The sequence below is a fragment of the Strix uralensis genome, chromosome 6, assembly GCF_047716275.1.
Source record: "Strix uralensis isolate ZFMK-TIS-50842 chromosome 6, bStrUra1, whole genome shotgun sequence".
Lineage (NCBI taxonomy): Eukaryota > Metazoa > Chordata > Aves > Strigiformes > Strigidae > Strix > Strix uralensis.
In genome coordinates this window covers 8,708,537-8,722,978 of record NC_133977.1, presented here as the reverse complement: position 1 = coordinate 8,722,978, position 14,442 = coordinate 8,708,537, and the positions used below count along the sequence as shown (strand labels likewise).

General features: G+C 36.7%; 1 protein-coding gene across 2 annotated transcripts in view; it reads right to left on the bottom strand.

Moving 5' to 3' along the window:
- The window catches only part of ZNF804A (zinc finger protein 804A), a 152,204-nt gene that overhangs the window by 35,755 nt on the left and 102,007 nt on the right, over window positions 1–14,442 (bottom strand). For both annotated transcript variants that reach the window (XM_074872658.1, XM_074872659.1), the window contains one exon: window positions 1,149–1,292. In XM_074872658.1, coding sequence (XP_074728759.1) covers window positions 1,149–1,292 — 144 coding nt within the window. The remainder of the gene's footprint in view (window positions 1–1,148; window positions 1,293–14,442) is intronic.

Sequence of the window (14,442 nt, the reverse complement as noted above, 5' to 3'; positions counted from 1 at the left end):
TCTATAGGGTGCAATAAAGCTACCAGTTAATTTCTTATCTAATACATCTTTCCCTCCAGCTTCTCATAGACTGTTATTGCAGCAGAGGTCCACATCTCCGTAGCTCTCAAAACTAAATCTAACACTCACGATGACAGTGTAAATTATAGGCTAAATAAAAATACCAGTGAGAGAGAAAGGAAGTGTTTCAGGGAAAAGGGCTGAAGAAAAGCAAATCATTGGCTTATGTAATACAGATATAAAACGCGTGTAGCAACTCATCTACATTCACCCTGAGCAGAATTACAGGACAAGGAGAGATTCAATTAGAATGAAAAATAATCAATCCAGATCCACAACCACATGATTCCACCATATTTAAAAAAAAAAAAAAAAAAAAGTACAGAATAATTACCAGCTAAGTGGACCATGCAGAAATTTCCTGTATAGTTATTACATATCTTTATATTATCACTACATCTTTCTTCAGTGGAGTCAAGATGCACTGTATTTTCCTCTGAGAGGTCATTGCAGTGGGATGCACTGCCTCTCCTGTTATGTGGAAGCACTGCTTTTATGTTACCAAAGTAAGACACACAACTTGGAGGTGCGTTGATAAAATGTGGTGGTAAAAATGTAAATACCAGTGTTTTAAAGCTAACACATATCTTACTGTGAACTGAGCCAGAAACTTTTCATTACCACAGTTGTTTTATATTCAATGCATTTAAGTAAAATCATAGCCCATTTCAGAACTGTATCTGCACTAAAAGAAGGTTTACCAAAGAGTATGTCAAGTTTCCTATCCACATCTGTTGCAACAAATGCTTCCCAGTAAGTCTTCTGTTAGGTATACCACAGTCTTTATTTATGTGCAAAATTAAACTGGTAACAAGGAAATTGTACATTTACATTTTTAGTCATATTTTTCATCATTCCCTGTTCCTCTTCACAATTTAACTGTTCACGTGTTCCTTTCTTTCCATCTCAGAATTTTTGACTGTAAAATCTTCATGTTAAGATTTGTTTCTAAGAAAACAGTGTATTTTGCTTCCCAGAACCTGAAATTTGGACACAACTCAACTGTGATTTCCAAGCCCGTCTGAAGGACATCTTATTCCATTATTCTACCTGAAACTAAGTTGAAGTAGTGAGCAGATTCCTCTTACCTGTTTGTGAGCATGATCATAAGAGTTAATGTGATTGTCAAACTCCTGGTGTTTATAGTACTGCTTGTCACAGAGTTCACAGTAGAAGTTGGCTTTAAGATCTTCCAGAGCTTTTGCTATCGTGTTTTTCTTTTCAGCATAATCCTGGAGGGGGGCGGGAAAAAGTAATTTTAGTTTTGCCTTTGATGCTGCAAATGGATTTTGTGCTCTGCAGTTAATCATATTTGTAAACATTTACACACCTCCGTAACTAAAAGCCTTCACATATTTGCTGTGTTACACTGCACATATTTACTGTATCTGCTGTGAGGCTGAAGATCTGCACACATCATTTGCTATACAGTTGCCAGCTCCCCTTAGGGGCTCTGTCAGAGGCTAGCAGGATTTCCCCAGGTTGAGACTAAATACAAATATTTATCATGCTGGAGGCTATTTTTGAGTTAATTTTGATACAAGACTCACTGCTCCAAAGATCTGCTAGGCAATATACGGAAGCAGAATAAGCATGAAGATACAAACATCTGTAATTTAGTTGCCAGCTTTTACAACAAAGTGTGCTTATTAAAAAGAAAACAATATCACAGAAACCCTGCTGGGTCCTTTTTGAACGCGTGTATACATGAAAACATGAGGAATAGGTTTCATAGCTGAGATGTAATGAGTATCTTCCATAGCTTCGTTATTTATCATTCAATATTAGAAGGACAAACACATATCTCCATTTACCATACATTAGAAAAAGCATTACAACCAACCTTATAATTCATGAGAAAATTATATACAAGTAATATTTATTAATTTTTGAAATCCACTGATGATAACATGGCCTGCTCTGAAAGAGCATGGAAATGGTCTGTCATCTCAAATTAGTCTAATACCAGTTAAACACTGAACATGTATAACTTCAGTGCAATGACTTCTGCTTTTGGCAAGTCTGTCTGGGATAGAATCACACCCTGAAATCCCAAATGTGTCAAGTATTGTTTAAGAAAGTACACCCCTTTGATTTGTTTCACAAAACTTCATCATTGTGAGCTCTTTGGAATGGACCCTGAATTCCCCTTGCTTCTGTCTTCTTCATTGTTCAGTCAGATTAAGATACAATACGATCTCATAATCAGAACACTCAGAACTGAGTTATTTCTGAAAAAAAAAAAAAATCCCTATTTGCTTGCAGTTTGCACAGCTTAGGACTTCCAATACATTTGGGGAGTTTAAAATCGAAAATTTGTTTTTATCACATTATAATATTTTCATGACAATGGTATTTATTCAAAAAAATAGGAATATTAGTCATACAATTAGAATTATACCCATAAAGTACTTATTTAAAATAGTACTTTAAATATAATTCAGTGTGACCAGACAGCAAGCCAACACCATTGATTCATACCCAAACTGAGGTACTCCCTCATCAAAATTTTGTCCATTAAAAGAATTGCAAAAGTCACTTCAGAACGGTGCTTTGCCTATTGGCTGACACATGAGGAATTCACACATTTCTAACACATTTCTAAAACGATGTTTCATAAAATCTGTTTTGTTTAAAACCAGAGTGAGTATCATTTTCTTTCAAGAAACAGCAGTATTTTACACTTTGAAATACATTTATGCTGTATGGAAACCTAGCCTGGAAACTCTGCACTTAGTTCTTGGTATCAACTAGAAAGGAACTATAGGTTTTGAGCCACTTCAATAATTACCAAGATGCCTATGTTTAGGAAAGCAGTGGAGACAGCATATCGAGACCCTAAGGAGATATACTCCCTTGAAACACTTTAAAAGTAATTCTCATAGTCTACAAAGGGATGCCACCTAAATTTGCTTTTTTAAAACACAAGAAAGAAAATTCTGGATTTGGGGCAATTATCAGAACTCTGAAATATTGGATATGACATCTGTGAAGGCTAAGAGCGAACCTGATGGATTCTAAGGCAAGATCAGTGAATTGAATAATTTTTCTTTATATAAAGATCTCACAAGATGTTGTTAATTAACCGTCAAGCCAAATTTTGCAAGACTTACTAACATAGCATAATACCTTGAATAAAATTATGTAACTTCATTGGTGTTCCTCTTGGTGTTTTTTTAACAATATACTTATATTGCAGACTGTAACCTGAATGCAATTACATTTGACATCCCAATGCATCCTAATGGAGCAGACACTGGAACCCCAGGAACAACTTTACTGCAAAGTAATAAAATCTCATCATGATCTTGGGGCTTCTACTACCGAATTCCTTCGTGTAGAGTTTTTTCAGGGGTAGGGTTAACTTTACAGTACAATATGACAAAGTTTCAGAGACAAGTAAAGAACGCCATCACAACATCTAAATTAGACGCAACTAAGTAGATGGAATATAGTAATGGAGTTGGATCATGCATGGTGCAGGAGGGGAAAACAGGACTTTTAAATGACAAGATTGAGATCTTTAAAAACTAGAACTATTTGACCTTAGGAACATATGAATGACTGTATTGGACAAGGTCAACTTTCCGAACCTCCTTAAGATTTTATTCTGTAAAACTAAGGAAACTGACTCTTAACTAAGGACCCTTCCCTGTTGTTTGCTTTGAAGCTGCATTCTGCTACTTTTATTTGTTCTCATATTTGGAAGAAGTCACAAACACCCAATTTTTACTCCCTTTGTCTGGGCCATTTATAATTATATACACCCCCTACCACACTGTCTCTCAGGTATGTGTATCTCTGAATGACATAGTTCCAGTTTATTCAGGCATTCCTTATACCAAGGTCACTCATTACCTTTGCTTATTCTTTTCAGCCACCAAAAGAAGACATGATAATGCAATATGCTATGGTGCCATACATTACTTACATTAATGTTCTCTATTTTCTTCCCTATTCCTTTTTGTAGTAAATCTTAACATATGAATTTTTAAAAATCACCATAGAACATTAAGCCAACATTTTTATAGAACTCCTTTATCATCTACATTCTTTGTTGCTGTATAATACTTTGGTAGCAGGACATGTTTCTATCCTTTGTGAAGGGTGTTCAGGAGATCTCCTGCGGCCATGGGATACCCCAGACTGCGTCAGGATTGAGAATAAATTGCTGTTGATGGTTGGCATCGGAAGGCAAGGAAAGTCCGATTTCAAGAATGAACAGGGAATGGAAACAGAATACAGACTGCTGGTTCTCTGTCTGCTAGGCTACTACTATTGATTTCACAAGGAGTACTACCTTGGAAGGGGAGGCTTTTGTGAGCTCTATCGATTTTAATGAAGGATAACTGCCCAAAAATGGACAGTAAAAAATTTACATTCCCTGAACCTTGATAGTACTGGGCAATGGATTGCAGACAGAAATGACCTGGAAACTTACTGGAGCGAAATATTCCTGCAGTAAAGTAGCAGCCAAAAAACTCACTTAAAATGGTTAAATACGATCAAGCTTAGTCTCAATTTCATCAAGATTTGCAAACCATCCTGGAAGTTTTAAAAGAACTTTGAATTATGATTCAGTTTGGTAATGAAACTCAGAACTGAGCATCACTTAGTTTCATTATTTTTTTCCTGAAAGGGTTATTATCTGAAAGCCTACAGCTATAATTCACTGTAGCTATTTTTCATAATTTATACGAAAGATCCCTAATAAGTGATCACATCTATCAGCTGGTTTTATTTCTCTAAATCCATCTTCTCCATCCTCCAAAGCCTTAAGCCTGGGCAAATGCTACTGCAAATGTCTGATAAATTGGATTAAGAGCGGGCTTCATCCACAGAGGGGCTACCTGTAACTACCTAGACTGGACTTTCAGCTCCCATTAAATGAGAGAAAAGAAGGAAAGCTACAGAAACACTAAACACTTTACGTAGATAACTTTGGAGAGTTGAATGGATTCCTCAATCTAGTGGATATTTTTATAGAGTGCACTTCAGGCTTATACTTCTATTGTCTGCAGAAAGGTCAGCTAGAAAAAAAAGTAAGAGTGTGAAATTATAATACATCATCTACTCCATGGTGATTGCCAGTGTGAATATTCTTACTTTACAATAAATGTGAGCTCCTTTTATTGCAGTAAGCTATTCTGCATTTACTGTAGATTTAAAAGGGTCAGGCCTGCAGTCACTGCAAAGTAAAATGTATTACAGAAATAAACCCCTTCTTCAGGATAATTTACTGGTATAGTCATCCCAGAGAGGATTAGACTGCTCTGGTCTGATCCTCTGGATTAGACCACATTAGACCTGACAGATGTCCCAGCATAACCTTGTTTCACAAAAAATATTTAAAGCATTTTTTTCTGTTCCAATAACTAAAAAAAAAAAAAAAAAAAAAAAAAAAAGTATTTTGAAAATTGTCAAAAAACTCGAGCTAGTACTCTTGATTTGGCAAAACTACTCTATATATTAGCTGTATTTATAGGAAAAAATCTGCCTAAAAATACACTGTTACCAAAACAAGAAAAAAAAAAAAAAAGAATAAGAAATCAAGGGAAAAATTAGACATAGCTTAAGAGCACACTTCTCTGTAGTCAATTAACTGATACCCGTGGACAAAATTAACAATGGATTCCTTAATTTCTGGTGTATTTACTATGTATTATAAAGACAGCATGATGAAGCAGATTTTGCTGAATAAAGTAAACAATTTACTAACAACTCCTCTGCTATCAATCTCGGTATTACTTGATACATACAATTTTTTTTTAATATCTTCACATATCACTTTTTTTCTCATGTAAGAAGTCTGTATATCATTCACTGATGCCATTGAAGGAATAAATAAAATATAGAATACATTAATAATAGTAATGCAGTGTAGTACCAAAACTAATTATTTATAAGGCTCTTGTCCTTATCAAGGTGGTGAGACCAAAGCAAAAGACAATTAGATGCACTGATCAAATTACTCATTGATCTTAACAAATTCATTTCCAAGCAGCGTATAGTGAGTTTCAGTCCCACACCAAGTTTACAAGCAGACTGGCTGGGAAAATGAATACCAAGAATATTGTCAGATCTTTTTGGTTACCTTACCTGAAACTTTCCCATTAGCTGTGAGATGTGATAGTGACCTAAAACTCACAAGGCCATGAACATCAGATGCTATTTCCTTGATTTCTTGCTCTCTTCTGACATTCTCCTTTCAGGCAAAGGAGTTTCCACCAGCAATGACCCCACTGTTTTGCTGCTTCACTGCACTGGATGAGGATGGGCCCAAGGAAGAAGTGGTATCCTGAAGACCCCTACGTTAATGGAACATCAGAGGCTGAAAAAACCCCACTCTACCTTTACTTTCTCTTCAAGATTACCTGCAGACAACCAATTCCAATCAAAACACTTGCTACGTACAAGAGAGCTAATCAGTATTCTGCTATGTGCATACTTGAAAATGCTATTGAAGACATGCAAATAATTATAAAACTAGTTTTTCAGCTTCCTAATAAACACACAGACAGTATTTCACATTTAGATAAACACCCTAGCATTAAGATGAATAACACAGTGCAATTAGAAGGAAATAGCAAAATTTATTCCAATTAGTGCTTCTGGCTTCCTAGTGCCATCCTCATTTTTTCTGAAACACCAAATTTGTTAGCCATACACCTACTAATGCAAACAGCTGAATTCCACACCGCCTGCACTAAATGGAGTGAGATGGATGTGAACAGGGACAGAACTGGACTCAGTGGAGAGCAAAGCAATGCAGAACAGTGTCCTGCAATGTTAAGATTGAATTAACTTGAAAGGAAGCTTATGATGAGACAGCGATTCGTTATCAGATTTGTCTGTCTCATTAACTTACTTCAAGCACTTATACTGTGTAATTACTTTTAACTGGGACTCAGAAAATCACTTGATTGGGTTTTTTTGCCATTAAAACTAAGTGTTGTACATAGATCTGTAGAATTATTTATTTATTCTAGTGCTTTAAAACCTACTTCCAGGCAGAGCATGCACTTACAAGGCAGGAGTGCTGGCCACAAATCTTTGCTTGGATACTTGTATTAAGAAGGAACTCTTCATCAGTGCTTATGAGAAAGCATGGGTATAGTTATAATGGAGAAAACTTTATCTACCCCATCTCTAGCACTAATCTTTTGACGCCCATACAAGGCGGAACTGAAAAAGGCTTTGCTGTAGAAAAGAAAGAAGGTTTAACTCTAGATAATATCTTCTTCACTGAATGTTCATCACTGTTTAATGATAAGCAAGGGAAGAAGGAGCCTGGTATTAATCTCCTTTACTCCTTTACGTTAAATAGTCCAGTCACACACTTTAATTAGAGCAGAATTTTGATTTAAAAACATCCTGGGGTTGATTTTTGGCATTTAATTTCCTTATAGCAGGCATGTAGACATCTCAAGATCTTCATAGCTACTTAATGTAATTTCATTGACAGGTAAGTGTCCAATGTAATTAGACTCTTCAGGAAAATCAAGTTTTTCTATTTGATCCTTCCAGTGACACACTAAATTAAATGAAGTGCCTTTTAACCCTGCAGAACTTGCAACCCCTCTTGAGCATGAAAACTGAGCACTGGAATAAATGTCAGTGTTCAACAGCCCTTCAATCCCAGGGGTGTGACCACGTCTTTCGTAAGGCATTTCAGGACCTAAGGAAGGGCAAAGGATTGGGTGAGGGCGAGTTGTTTATTTATTTCACTGCAGGTTAACTGACAGACAACCGACCGGTTGCTATTAATTCGTATTAAAAAGTTGCTCTAGAGATATTCAAGCTTTAATATGTTGGTGAAGTTAGTTTTTGGTCTAGTAAAAATTGCCAGTAAAGTTGGCCAGGGCATTGGAGTAACAGAAAATTGGACCCCATCTTATTAAATGTATTTAATTTTGAGCATATGATTGATCTATGGGACAACTTACACATGAAAATCTGCATATCTGTATTTTCAGGATGACAGTTCTTGGTGATTGAGTTCAGTTTTCCTAGCTTTGGCTTCTGTGCTTGACCATAATACATTCATTTCAGCAAGATTTTTATTGTGATCCTCCACAGTGATTTTTTTTTTTTGCTAAGTTTTCAAAACACTATTTTTCCTGTTTTCCTGTTTTTAAGGAAAGCAAAAGGGAATATAATAATGTTTGAACGGAAATAAAGATGTTTCTGTCCCACTTTGTTCCTCTTAAGAACACAACTTCTCCATGACTGGTTAAAATTATATTTTATTCTACTTTCAAACAAATCTGAAACTTTGTTACTCACATGTAAATTAATGTCTAAAAAATGTGAGCATTATAATTGCCCTACTGAGGAAGTTTCAAACCATACTTTAAATTCAATAGGTCCACTGTGTTTTCACAGCCAATGTGTTTGTTCGGAGCAGGGTGCTACTGAACGGCACATAGTGCCTACTGAAGTAAGTGCTCCTGGAAATCCCCACAGCAGGCTCAGTGATTTTTCTTTACAGACCCTTTTACTAATTCCATTTTACTATGGCTTTCCAGACCATTAAACCTTTTCATGCAAATTTACTATCTTTTTATAGCTTCAGGGACCCATCACAACTAGCCTTACATTATGTGTTTTGAAGTTATGTGCCATGAGCACTTAAATACCCAGCCATTGAAAAAGAGACCTTAGAACTGGGCCAGGTCTGTAACACTTCTAAGCAGGTTTGTGTGCCTGCCCAGCAAGTCCTGGATGCAGATAGGAAACAACAGCAGCTGCAAACCTGAAGGATTGTCTATTCTGATATATAGCTGATGGTCTGTATCAGCCTACCCCACTGGAAAAAGCATTTCCTACACAGGCATTTCGTTATTAAATGGAACACATCCTGTAGGGCTGGATCAATATATTTTTTAGTTTTAGCTAAAAACCACCACCACTACAATAACAAATCCCCAAAACCACTAGAAGGTGCTCTCCTGAGCAGCTTCAGTTGTCTAATTATGAATATCTACGAGCTTAAGATTTGCATTATCATACCACAGAATCACAGAATGGTTTGGGTTGGAAGGGACCTTAAAGATCATCTAGTTCCCACCCCCTGCCACGGGCAGGGACACCTTCCACTAGACCAGGTTGCTCAAAGCCCCGTCCAACCTGGCCTTGAACACTGCCAGGGAGGGGACAGCCACAGCTGCTCTGGGCAACCCTCATAGTAAAGAATTTCTTCCTTGTATCTAATCTAAATCTATGCTCTTTCATGTAGATTTTTTATGATGCAGTATGATACAGTAAATACTGACTTTCCTAAAATTACCACAATCAGAAAAAGATGTCATCTGAACACAAAAAAAAAAAGTGGGAAAAAAAGCATCATTTCTTTTGGCATCTTTAAATAATGTAATAAATATTTTTATTCAGAAGCCCAGAGAAAGTTTGTCCTAATGGGAAATGGAATTAAGTTTAAATTTCCCATAGAAAAAACTCCTTGAAAAAATTCTTCTAAAAATTTCTTCTAATTTTGGGTTGATTCAAAATGCTCTTCACAAGCAGTAATCGAGCGTGACGAAGATGCTCAGTCTAAATGAAAAGACAGTAACGCTACATAGAGAAATGAGAATGTAAGAACAATGGTTTGCAAACACACAAACAGGCTTTGGAGATTTCTTCCATTTCTGGGATTGTTTTGTAAGCTACCAAACTGTGAAAAGAGCCCTGCAGGAGCCCTGATTTACCTCAGCGGATCTATGCTAGCTAAATTATGAGTGACCTTGTTGCAGTCTTAAACCCAGATATAGCATCTTTGAGATGAGATGGGCCTGATTTTTGTTCTGACAAGATAATACAAAATGTTGCAAACTTCTGGATGACTCTAGGTTAAAACAAACAAAAAAAAAACCAACAGTGGGGGAGAGAAAGGAGATTGGAGTAAGTGCAGCCACTGCTGAAGCAGCTGACTATATACTAAATACAGTAACCAACAACCCATGGCAAGTATCTTTTTTCCAATGACTTTTTCTGCACTTTTTGGTGCGAGAAACAAATGGCAGATGGAGCATTTATCATTGTTATGACCCTCACATATACAAAAAGTTATTTGAATAGATGCAACTCATGAGAATAGCTACTTTATGTGAATGATAATACTTAAGATTTGAAGACTCTAGGCCATAAAGCTGGATAGCTAATAGTCAATAATTTCAATAAAAGGGAAAGACAGCAGAAGCTTAATAAAATTACCACTTAAGGCTCATAAGTGCATTAAAGCCTGATTTTAACACCAGCTCCTGGCCAAAGGGGAGAAGGAAACATTTTGGTGGATTTGATACTATTCACTCATCTTGGAAAATGGAGAGAAAACAAAGGACTGTGGTACAGCCGTGTGTCAAGATGTACTGTTGGGCAAATGCTTCTGCAGTTGAGAGTGTCAAATATAGAAAAGGAACGAGAAAGCATTTTTATTGATCTCTTCACTGTCTTCCTACCCAGGCAGGTGTTCAATAACAGCCAGCCTTGCAATGAGGATAACCAAACTCAAACGTCTTACATCCAGTATCTGTACAGGAGCTGATGGAAAATACCTAAAAATGACTGGCAATTTTCACCAATGACATTCCAAGGAGACTCTTAAAACAGCACCAGGACTGTGGCTGTGCTCTGTACCGCTTTGCTGCCAGCACTGCAGTATGAGCGGTGCCTTTCACTACGAGACGAACACACAAAGATGAAACATCTATCCGGCGTTGCCCATAATCATTAACCGTGTTTAAAGAGATGCAGAGAAAATGAGCCACATCCACAAAATAGTCAAAGTTTCCTTAAAAATATCATACTGAAACTTACACGTTTGCATAAACGATACATTTAAACTGATCCTTAGTCACACCATTTCATTTTTCTTCATTTTCTGCATAGCAAATTGTCAAAAATCCCTGAAGTTGAGGAAAAATGCAGAAAATGGCATGTTGTTATGCTGTCAGGTAAAGAAATGTGGTTTAAAATACATTTTCAAAATACACTCACAAAAGCTCAGGACCAGACTACAGTCGGAGGTCTGACTGAAGTTCAAGGGACTATTCCTGTCAATGTATCACACACTGCAGCGTTCGGACCAGCTATCAGAGAGGGAGATACTAAACCACAAACCCTATGTAAGCACTGCTAGTACACTTGTCTTGACTTCTCCTAATAACGGGGATATTGCAAAAACCATCAGGTCCAGTTTGAAACTCTGGTACAGAAAGTATTCCACATACCTTACTGATCATTTCTATTAGAGCAGGGCCTATAGGTTCCCATTGTTTCAGGGACTCTGACCAGAATATAAGACAGTTTTAGAGTCCCCAGAAGTTGAAGCGGTACATTATAGGTACCTCCTCCCCAATAGCAAGGCCTCTCCCCTATGCCTAGCTACTCTTCCTTGGTGCCAGCACACTTGTTTGCAGGAGCACGCATTTATTTAGACCAGCAAGCTGATTTAGGTTAAAAATACTTCTTCAGAAAAAAAAAAAAAAAATTAATTAAAACCTGAATCAGTTCACATATCCAGCTAAGCAGTGTTCAGCTCCATCACCACCATGCCAGAACAAACGACAGGGTGGTTGCATGAGATGTGGAACAAGTGAGAGAGCTGGCTAAGACTGACCAACTCTATTCTCTAGGGGGAATCAAAGCTAATAGCAAAAGCATAAGGTCCAAAAGAAATTAGTGCAACAACCAAAACCAAAACCGAAGCCTCCTAATGTTGGGTGCCCTGATAAATGTGCACTTTTAGGTTTCCATAAAACTATAGATCCAAAGATCTTTATTTAGATCTTTTATTTATTTAGTCTTCACGAAGAAGTTGCTATACAGTTGTGAACTGCTCACCAGTTACACAGAAGCATGGCCTTGAGGCTCAAGGATCCTCTGATATAACTAGATAAAAAAGACTGGAAGGGAGAAATAATGGCACAACACTCTAGATAGAAATGTATATTGAGGAGATGCTAGTATTAGTGGTGACCTCAAGGCATTCCGTAAAAGAAACTGATTTCTTGCATACAAGTGCTGATTTTTTTTTCAAAGGCTTCATATTCTTGGATTATTCAGTTCTTTCTTAGCCCTAAGCCATCCCTGTCCAGTCAAAAGTTTTCGCTTTGTAGCTGAAAGAAACTCCAGCTGCCTTGAAGAAACAAACAGCAGACAAATGTCCCGCACCATGGAAACTGCTGGATTACAACAGGCTTTTCCAGCAGCAATCATTGGTAGAACATATGCAAAAGTCTGAATCCACTAATCATTTCTGTTAAAAAGCAACAGTATCTGTGGTATTGCTGATATAGTTAATAGTAAACCAACAAAATCTAATATTGATGTAATATAGTTACTTATAACAGAAACTAAAACTGACATTCTGGATACAGAGCTTAGCAAGGCCTACTTAAAAAACTGATCCTTAAGTAGCAGTGAGCAGACAAAGAGATATATATATATATTCCCAAACTTTAAAGGTCTTTGGATCTTGGACTTTGTTCTTCAATACAAAAGAGCTCAGCCAGCAACTGCAGCAACGATCTGATTTCCTATTGTCTTGAGCTTCAAGTGTGGATCCTACAACATTTATGAGTAATATCCTCACACTATACTGAAAGTACTCACACATTACCTAAAGTAGCTAAATATCCTCACGTGCTACCTAAAGTACATACCTGTAGTAACCGAAATAGATTTGGGAAACTATCAGGCCAGGTTCAACTTTACAAAGAAATGACCCATAAGACCCAATGAAATTAGGTAAAAAACAGCGTTAGAAAAAAATGTCAGCACAATGGAGAGCCTTAGCCTGAAGTCTAAACTCAAGGTGGTTTTAAACCTGACCTTACCAGAAAGAAGTGTCAGGACTGTCTTTCCTGCTTTTGGCTTTTCTGCCAAACGCTGGGAGAAAAAAGAACACAAAAGTGGCGAGAGCTGGAGGTGGTAGTGCTGGTACCAGCACACCAAGTGCTCTGCTCCCCCACCAATATTCAGTCCTTTGCTGCCTCTCCCATGTGAGAGCATAGACAACTCTTTTGGATCAATATTCCTGTAGGATTTTAAAATACATTAATATAACATGGGTTTATCACACAGAAAAGAAGTACATACTAACACCTTGTTTCTTAAAATTGTGCTAACAGTTACAAGGAATCCTCCTAATTATTATTATTACATATTTATTGTATGTATTCTGGGCATCCATGAAAAAATAACTATTTCTGGAAACTGAATTCCATCATATGATAAAATGCTTCATTATGAAGTTAGATTAAAGTCTTTTAACCACTCCAGACAAGCAATTTATTTCTTCCAAACAGGGTGGAAGGGTACCCAGCAGAGGATGCTCATGTTGAAGTTATGTGTCAAGATGCTGCCAGGAGCTGTTAAATGAAGACAAAGCACTTAGGTTTTTTTCTTCCAATTTCATCCACAACAATGCAGATGAAGCTTTTATATATGCATTATTTTTAATGGTTTCATTTTAAGCATTGTTTTATCAAAGTTTTTGGTGTATATTTTGATCCCTTTGCATGTCATAAATTTCACAAGCCAAAGGTTAAAATTATATGTTTAAATATACAAATATGTATACACATATATGTGTATAAAGATAAAGTAGAGGAAACTTCATTTATAGTCATTAACCTTGTTTCTATAAACAGCTATTCAATCAGTTTTATCTACAGGAGCACATTAAATCAAGTAATGACGATGTCCTGCATACAATAAGACTGTGCTGATAGCAAAGGAGCTCAGTCAGCTCTCGTAATATGAGTCAGCAATTGTTCTGTGATATCTTTAATTTGCTACAAGCTAAATCCTCTTAAGAGCGCCCGCTGAAATCCAAAAGGTCAGACAGAAAAGCGGCAGAAAATCAATACTGACAGCTTCTGTCACCCTCCACAATCTATATAGCTCTTTCTAAGCTAAATTGCTTCTTTCTAATCTTTCTAATATTCGGCTGCTTGAGTGTTGCTAATGTAACATTTAAAAAAAAAAAAAGAAAAGAAAAAAGAAAAAAAGAGAGAATTACTTTCCTGAAGAGAAAGTTGTTACTTTTAGCACTAAAAATCAGAACAAAGCCAGTTCTTGGTTGGGGTTTGTGCAGATACTGTTGTGATCAAAGTTGTATTTTCATACAATCCAAAGCCACAACAAAATGACTGACTGCACTCCTTTATCAGCTAGAACACTTTTGAAGTGGGTTAGCCCAAAATTTGAAAGAGATATTAATAGAAGTTGGCCTATTTGATTTTCTTACAGCTCTTTAAAAAGTACAGTTCCTTTGTTTACATGTTTATAAGGGTTAATAATAAAATGCAGTGAAACAAAAATGCCAGAAGGCTTTAGATTAAGCTTTAAAAATGGTTTTCTTGCCTCCCGTATTTTTAA